Source organism: Canis lupus, chromosome 38, assembly GCF_048164855.1.
Source record: "Canis lupus baileyi chromosome 38, mCanLup2.hap1, whole genome shotgun sequence".
In the NCBI taxonomy this organism is placed as follows: Eukaryota; Metazoa; Chordata; class Mammalia; order Carnivora; family Canidae; genus Canis; species Canis lupus.
The window spans coordinates 21,679,262-21,688,156 of NC_132875.1; the positions used below are offsets into that span (position 1 = coordinate 21,679,262).

At 52.3% G+C, this 8,895-nt stretch overlaps 1 protein-coding gene across 1 annotated transcript in view; it reads left to right on the forward strand.

Annotated features, from left to right (window-relative positions):
- Positions 1-8,895, forward strand: part of SLC26A9 (solute carrier family 26 member 9) — a 28,744-nt gene extending 19,849 nt beyond the window's left edge. Inside the window, exons 14-21 of the mRNA XM_072814441.1 lie at positions 349-418; positions 730-822; positions 955-1,065; positions 1,366-1,647; positions 2,681-2,735; positions 3,820-3,965; positions 5,419-5,490; positions 6,707-8,895. Coding sequence (XP_072670542.1) covers positions 349-418; positions 730-822; positions 955-1,065; positions 1,366-1,647; positions 2,681-2,735; positions 3,820-3,965; positions 5,419-5,490; positions 6,707-6,754 — 877 coding nt within the window. The 3' untranslated portion in view covers positions 6,755-8,895. The remainder of the gene's footprint in view (positions 1-348; positions 419-729; positions 823-954; positions 1,066-1,365; positions 1,648-2,680; positions 2,736-3,819; positions 3,966-5,418; positions 5,491-6,706) is intronic.

Below are 8,895 nucleotides of genomic sequence, written 5' to 3' on the forward strand. Positions count from 1 at the left end.
CAGGGCAGGGAGGATGATCTATGTTAGGGAAGCCCTGTCTTCTCTTCTTGAGAATTCATAACCAGGAAGTGGTGACTTCAGGGCTACCTAAGCTTGCTGCCTTGTGTATCGCACCTCTTCTCTGTGCTGAGGCCCAGGCTGGGAGCTATGTCAAGGGCCTGCCTGTCATCCTTCTAGTTCGAGCCCAGCCACAGGCCACCAGACATGTGTGTCCAGTGCAGAACGACCAACACAACATGAAGAGACCCCATTCCACTCTGCTTCTGCCCCAGCTCCCACCCTGTCATCCTCCTAGGCCCATTTGCTATTAGCATGCTCTTATTTTTTTTCTTTTCTTTTTTCATCCAGTCGAAATGGCTATGCTTTGGCCCAGGTCATGGACACTGACATTTATGTTAACCCCAAGACCTATAATATGGTAAGTAATCCAAACTTACAATCACTCTCTTTTGCCCTGTTCCCACCCCCAAATAAAAGAAGGTTGAAAAAGGACAAGGCCATTGGGGCACCTGGGTGGCTCAGCGGTTGAGCATCTGCCTTTGGCTCAGGGCATGATCCTGGGGTCCCAGGATCGAGTCCCGCATCAGGTTCCCCGTAGGGAGCCTGCTTCTCCCTCTGCCTGTGTCTCTGTCTCTCTCTGTGTCTCTCATGAATAAATAAATAAATAAATAAGATCTTTTTTAAAAATAAAGACATTGCTGCCACCTGAGTTCTGTCTCCCTGCCACAGGTCCGGGAAATCGAGGGGGTTAAGATTGTCACTTACTGCTCCCCTCTCTACTTTGCCAACTCAGAGATCTTCAGGCAAAAGATCATTGCCAAGGTAGGGTTCAGATCTTTGGTGACCAGAGGGGCTGAGCAGAGAGTCACCAGAAGATGGGAGAAAGGGGGCTGGGAGGCAGGCCACCTCCAAAGAGTATGGAGGTCCGAACTGCTATTGGTTCTCTCCCTACAGACAGGTGTAGACCCTCAGAAAGTACTGCTGGCCAAGCAAAAATACCTCAGGAAGCAGGAGAAGGGGAAGCTGCCCACACAACAGAGGAAGTCTCTGTTTATGAAAACCAAGGTGAAGTGATGCTAGGAACAGCCTACCCTCTCGGTTCCTGCCCCCTGGTGCCCCACTTTCCAGCACCCTTTGAGGCAAAGACATAAAGTCTCTGCAGCCCTTGCCTGGTGGCCACTGGGCGTTCTTCTCCTTGGGTGAGGGGATGCCAGCTGCTGCGGGTAACCAATGAGCCCCCATGGCCCCCTCTCATTTTCTGGCTAATATAGGTTATGGCCCATTTCCACCTGCACATTCCCTGCACCTGCCTCAACTATAGCAAAGTTTGATTCAGCCTGACAATTCCCTGCCACCCCCCTCCAGACTGTCTCCCTCCAGGAGCTCCAGCAGGACTTTGAGAACGCCTCCCCGACTGACCCCAACAACAACCAGACTCCTGCTAATGGCGCCAGCGTGTCCTACATCACCTTCAGCCCTGACAGCTCCCCAGCTGCGCATTGTGAGGCACCAGCCTCTGCGGAGACCCCCAATGAGCCCAGTGAGATGCTGGCCAGCGTCCCACCCTTTGTCACCTTCCACACCATCATCCTTGATATGAGTGGGGTCAGTTTTGTGGACTTGATGGGCATCAAAGCCCTAGGCAAGGTGAGGCCCCAGGCAGAGGGAGTGGTGGCCCGCCCTCCACCCCAACACCCTCACCCCTGCTCTCCCACACTCCCTTTCCTTGGAGCCCTCGTTTTGACAAGATGAGGGAGAAAGCTCACCAAGGAGCATTCCCCAAGATGTGACCAGGATAGGCTACTCTCTGCAAAGCAGGCCCAGACAGCCCAAGATGATGGGTGGCCAGACAGGGATACCAGAGGGATAGTCGCTGTCCCACCCTCCCTTAGTACCCCTCTCTGGCGGAGGCCATCCCAAGTTCCCTCTCAGGCCACCAGGAACCCATCCAGGGTCCTCTGAGTAGAGTCCAGCTTGGCCCTGGTTCGTGCTCCTTCCCACACTCACCCAGACACTCCACCATCAGCCAATACCAGCCAAGTGAGAAGAGAAGAAGAAATAATATCAAGGCAGTCCACTTATACCTTGAATAAAGGTATCCGCCCATCTGAGAACTTTTCAGCACCGCCTCCACTGGTAGGGAGTCAGCAAACTTCAGAGCTGGCTCAGATAGAGGCAGTCCAGGAAAACCGAGAGGTACAGAGAGCATATAGGCTGGGTATCATCCAGGGAGCATCAGCCAGGTACCCGGAGGCCGCATCCCCAGCCCCGGGCTCAGCCTGCTTCCCTGGCCTCGACCCCGAGTCCATGTGGGCCTCTATCCCCCCCTACTGCTTCGGCCTGACGCCACAAAGTCAGGAAGGAGGTGGAATCTGGGAATCTAAGCTACTGAGAGGAAAGATCTGACCCCATAAGAAGGGGCCACAGTGTCTTTAAGTGCCCGTCTCACTGGCATAGCCCCATTTCTGTCCCGCTTTCCAGAAAAGCCAACAGCCAACACTCCAGGGAGAAGTGGTGTGCTTTGCTGCTATTTTTATCTTTGGCTGCCAGGGCTCTTGGGGTTGCTTATTTGTTTGGCTTCCCCTCTGAAGTGCGTTTTGTGAATCACTTTTGAGACCCAGTCAGAACATTCCTTTCCTTTTGTCTCCCTGTCCCAATACCCTTCCCTCCACACTTCCAGCTGAGCTCCACCTACGGGAAGATCGGTGTGAACGTCTTCTTGGTGAACATCCACGGTGAGAGGAGGACCTGTAGGGGACCATAAGACTGGGGCGGGGGGAGGGGAGGAACAGGTTGGCAGAATGGGAAGGTGGAAACGAGGGCACCCATAACTGCCCCTGCCGCTGCCTGCTCATAAGTGCTTCAAGCACAAGTCAGAGGAGACCATGGCCAGATTGTGTAACCGCCCTAGCGGCCTCGGTAACAGGGTGGGGTGAGGGGCTGGCATCTAAAAAGGCCAGTGGGATTCCACTTGCCCCACTACTGATTTGCCTGTATCCTTGGCCAAGTCACTTCATGTATAGGGGTCAAGTTGCACTTCTGTCAAATTAGGAGGTTGACTAGGTGAATTTGGGGATTTCCTCCAAATCCGCAAGCCCCCAAACGAGCATAAAGCACACACGCACTATAACCGTCTGGGGAACACACAGGCACCCAGTTTCATGTACACATGACCCCCACGGGGTGCACATACCCACCGTGCAGGCATGTCCACAGGGCACATCATGGACACATATGCAGAGTCCGGGGACACGGACACACAGACATATGACAGAATGTGAAGGCGTCCATATACCCCACTTCCCGCAGAAAGACAGGGCCCTCCCAGGGGCCTGCCCAGCTTCAGCATGAGCCTGAACAGGCCCCGAGCTCTGTAGAATCTGCAGGCAGAGGCGGTGGGCTCCTCCCGCTCCCGGACAGTCCTCAGGAAGTCACCTCTAGCATTTGGTAAAAGTAAGGCTGGAGGCTGAGGGAAAGGTCTAGAGAAACCAGAGGAAGAATGAACCATCGGGGATAGAACTGACAGCAGCCTCCTCGCGGATGGTTTAGCTTCACCCTCTCAATCCCCACAAGCTACCGCCCCGGAGTCGCGCTGCTTCCTTCTGCCCTGGGCTGGGGGTTTAGCATCCTCGAGCTCACGTCGCCCTCTGCTGCCCAGAATGGATATTGCAGGGCCCAAGGCTGGGTCTGCCCTGTGGATGCCCCAAGGGCCCACCCCTCAGGCTCTCCCTCCTTCCCTCCCTTCCCTCTCACCATCCCCTCTCCCCCAGCTCCAGGCCTCAGGGCTGTTGTCTTTCTGAAAGGCTTTTCTCCCTCCAGCCCAGGTGTACAACGACATCAGCCACGGTGGTGTCTTTGAAGAAGGGTGTCTAGAGCGCAATCACGTCTTTCCCAGCATACACGATGCTGTCCTCTTTGCCCAGGCAAATGCCAGAGAAGTGGCCCCAGGACGTGACTTCCAAGGGGTAAGTAAGGTCCCTGCACCTTAGGAATCCTAGGTCCCCGGGGCACTGAAATAGCAGGACCAGAGGCATTAGAAAGAACACTGGGGAAGGTGTAGGTTCTAAGACCAATTCTGTCACTTAATTTTTCTGAAACTGTCATTACAGAGTCCGTCGTCTGTAGAACGAGCACCCTAAGTTAACATCTCCTACTTCACGGCATTTTTCTTTTACTTCTGTTTTCAGAGTGACTGATAATTATGCCTTTTATGTCACTTGAAAGCTCTTTGCATACTGTAAAATCTTTAATCTTAATTTCCAAGTCATACCAGCCCTCAAAGCGTATTAGAGAATGCCCTGTACTCTGGCATGGTTTACCTGCCCTCCTCCTTCACACTTTCTACAAGAGGCTTGGAGCAAGGGAGAGGAGTAGGCCTGCCTGTTTTAATTTAGCAGATCTCAGAGATTTCAGACTGGTGATGGATGAAGAGGGCTGGATCCAAGTTTTGTCTCAGTTTCTTGACATTTAATTTGCTAGCGTTAAGTGTATGCAAATGAGCTACAAATAGAGAAAGCTGGAGAGGCAGAAAATCTACCCCCCACCAGGGTCCCCGCCTAGGCCTCTCCTGATGCCCCCCCTCCACTCCCAGGGCCCCTCTTAGCTCAGCCCCTGCCTTTGGCCTCCTGAGACTTTGTGCCCCAGCCCTCCTCATATATAAAACCTCCCCTGCCCTGGGTCATGAGAGAGGCTTCTCTGGCCCTGGAGCAACCATTTGCTCTTTGCTATAAGAGGCTGATGAAGGTGAAGCCATCTGTTCTAAGTGCTGAAAGACTGCCCAGGAAAACACAGGGCCCTGGCGCCTGCCCTTCACACTTAGAGAGAACAACTGTGCAGAAGCAACAGGCATTCTGGCTTTACAAGCCTTGTCCACAGAGCAAAAAGAAGGAGGTTCTGGAAGAATCCTTGCTATTTGTTATTGCACAAATAATGCCTAGGTATTATGGTTACATATTTAAAGTAATTTGTATACATAGAATATATTTATATTTACATATTACAAAATACATTCCTATATATAAAAGTACACACACACACACACACACACCCCTTTTCAACAGCATGGTGAGTTAGAAAACCTGCAAAGTGAGTTTGATTATCCTACTTTTACAGATGAGGACACAGATTCCCAGAGAAGGGAAGTGGATTCCCCAAGGTCAGGCAGCCAGTCAATCATCCTTGTTGGCTAGGCCGACCTCCCCTGCCTCTAAGATGCCCGCAAAGGAGGGCAGACCCTAAGGCACCCCTCTGCTGTAAGGGGCAGGCCACCCCATGCTACATTTTGTGAGGTAGACGAGGGAGGGGAGGGAAGAAGCAAGATGGTGAGTCACGCAGCAGAAAACACAGTGCCCACCCAGAGCTGCCAATAGCACCAGACTGAGTCACTCAGTTATGGAGCTCCTTCTGCACCCTTTCCAGGCTCCATCGGACCCCGAGCTGTCCTTATACGATTTGGAGGAGGACAGCCCCAGCTACTGGGACTTAGAGCAGGTGAGTTGAAGGGTGGGGGTACAGGTGGGGGGCCAGGAGCGGGAAGAGACCCTCCCAAACCCAAGGTGCTCCCTGGGCTCTCTCCCCACCAAGCCAGAGTCCTCACCTTGAAGGCAACAACGTTTCTCTCTCATCCCCTTGTAATAGCAGATCCTAATTCTTCTCACTCTCTGAAAGGCATCATGGGGGGACGACACTGGACGAGGTTCTTGAGAACTAACATTTATTCTTAACTCCGAGCCACATCCACACATGGTCTAGAACAGACACAGAACAGAACACATAGGGCCCCAGTCTCTCTCATTGTAAAATAGGGGACGTCTGGGTGATACCTGCCCCATCTACCTCGCAGGAGAGGTGAGGGATTCATTTGTTCCTTCATCAATTCAACAGATAGGTAATGATGGCTTACCTGGCACGGTTCCAGGTTGGGCATACAACATATTCCAGTACTACATATACTGCATATGAATACTACATATGAACACTACATATTCAGGCAGGGTCGGATGAATTCCAAGGGTACAAATATTATCGCACCGAGACAGCTCTTAAGCACTAATGGATGTGCTACTAACCCCATAGGGCCCTGTCGTCCTGAAAGGAAAACTCACACTACCCCAATGCCCTGAATTACAAGAAACCCAGATGACTAAGTGGAGGGGAGTCTGGCTTCGGGCCTAGAAATCACATCTCACTTTGTACCTCGTCTCATTCCTTCTGGGCTTGAGTTCCATGTCCTCTGAGCATGTCTCTGGGAGTGCTGATGGTGTGTGGGAGACATTAGGAAAGAGAGCTGGAGCTACGAAGATTTGGCAGATGGGTTTCTGTGCTCCTGTGGCATCTCCAGCACACTCCAAAAAACTGGGGTAGGCTCAGAATAGCTTATCAGAGCAAGCAAGGCCTTGTCCGATCTCTACCTTCATTTCACCTAACAAAGAGAATGAAGCCAAAAAGGAGGACGGACATGTGCTCACGTGCCTAGCAGAGGTGATTTGGAGTAGATTCCAAGCAACTTCTCTTGTCACCTCGGTACCAGTTCACCTCTTAGGCTGACCCCACCTCTCCCCTCTTCGTGCACACACTCCACTCACACACACTCTTAAAACTCCCTCTGGCCAGGGGCTCACAGGGTCACCTCATGGATACAGCCACCAGCAACTCGACAAGTCTAACTCTCTCCCTTAACCTCCCCTGTCCTCCCATGGCCCTGCAGGAGATGTTCGGGAGTATGTTTCACGCAGAGACCCTGACTGCCCTGTGAGGGCCCAGCCAGGCCCCACGCTGCCTTCAGAGTACATGGCCTCTGGGACTCCCAAGAAGAATGAGCCTGGGGTCATGAGGAGTGGCACGTAGAGGAGACCACATGTCCACCAAGACCTCAGCTCCTCCTTCCCCTCCCTTCCCTACCCTCCTCTCCTTCCTCTGCCTCCCTCCTGGCATCTCTAGAGCCAGCCAATCTCAGCAGCAAGGAAAGCCACCTCTTCACCCTCCTGCTGACCCTCAGGGCCCTGGCCAGAACGAGAAAGCCTACTGCTCACCCCACTGCTCCCACCCAGGCCCTGCCCAAGGCAGCTGATGGGACCCCACAGCCCCGACCACTGACTTGAAGAGCGAGCCAAGAACAGAAGGGAAAAGTATGCCCCTGCTGACCTAGCATGCCTAGGCCCTTGGGCCTGCACAGCTTGGTGTCAGATGGTGTCAAGCCATCACAGGACACAGGGATGAACTTGCTTAGGACTCTGTGGCTTGCCCCCTCCAGCTGTCCCAACTCTGTCCCTGGCAGCTGTGCACTCCTTGGACCATGTGCTCCTGACAACCCAGGAGTCTCGGTCTTGATGACTGTGACTCCTTCCTCCTCATCTCAAGGCTGCTGGGACCTCCACTGCTATTCGGCACTTGAGACTCTAGCCTAGGGGTGGCCAAGGCCCTCAAGGCCACCAGAGCTACCTCTCAGGGGCAGCCCACTAACGCAGCTGCCCCAGCCTCTGAAACATGATCTCTCCCCCTGCTTCAGGAGCTGCTCCCTCCTACTTGAGACCTGATAGGAATCCAAAAAGGACAGGGTGGGTAGGTACCAGAATCCTCTGGCAACCAAGTAACAGATGCCAGTTATTCTGCATAAAAGCTTTTGGGAATCCTTCCTTGTACTAGAGACTTGGAAGGGGAGGGGGTGCTAGTGCCAACCAAGGGCCAACAGGGGGGATCTGAGCCCTGCCGATCCCCTGACTTCAGAAATGCCTCCCCCACTTAGGAAGACTGCCTTGTGCTTTTTCACTTGGTAAAGAGCCAATGATTTTAACTCTCCCTCATCAGCTTGGGGCCTGAATCCCTCAGCCAGGCAGGGGAAGAAGCCCCCCGAGGGCCAGCCACATCTCCTGACTGGTTGCAGAACGTGGCAGAGGGCTGATTCAGACTGGGGCTTCCTCCATGAGCTTCCTTAACAACCTCAGGACCTGAAGTCATCTTCTCCTAGGACAGATGAGATGAGGGGTATATTCTTCATGTACATGAGGGGGTAATAGAGGAACTCTACTGTTGACTTGAAAATAAATAGGTTGTATGTGCAAGCATTTGGGGAAATTTCCATGGAAGTACACAGAAAACCTTTTGGTCTTCCCCCACTGCTCCTCCCAAGCTCCTTCAATTCAATGACCCTGCCCAACAGGTTGGGCTGGCCCAGCCTGAAGAAAAACCATTCCAAATCCTAACTTCAGCCTGACCTGTGTTGTGTGTCTGTGTGTTGAGTGAGCCCATCAGCTAGCAAGTCTTCTTAGAGTTAAAGGAGAGAGTGCTGGCAAAGAGCCAACAGATTCTTGGCCTACAAGCATTGCTTCTCTGTGATTTCATTATGCCATCTGGCTGCCAATGGAACTCAAAACTTGGAAGGCAGAAGACAATGTTATCTGGGATTCACTGTGCCCAGCACTCAAAGTGCCAAATTCCAGGAGGACAAGAACTTTAGCCAATGACAACTCATCCTCTCCTACTCCACCTCCTCCAAAGTCCAACTCAGGCCCAGGAGGTAGGGCAAGGTCACGGAGCCTCAGACATCCCAAGCAGAAGTGTCCTTTGAACCAAGTGTCCAGACAGTGGAGGTAAAATTGGAAACACACGGGGTAGAGGGAGACATTGAAGAAAACCTCGCTGTTGGAATATGTTGAAAAGAACACAAGCAAATTTAAACAGACCACTCTCTGGACATGACTGAGGCAGGAAAGGAAGGCAAGGTAGTGAAATAATCCAGAATTTCAATGCTTTTGAATGTTCTTAGTGATACTGACCTGTGACGATGGGATCCCCGGGGAAGCCCGGGACTTGAGATATTTGTGTAATTTATTTAATTTAAACAGCATTCTCCTTTTGTTCATTTTGGTAATAAAGTGATTTTGAAATGTGAACAAA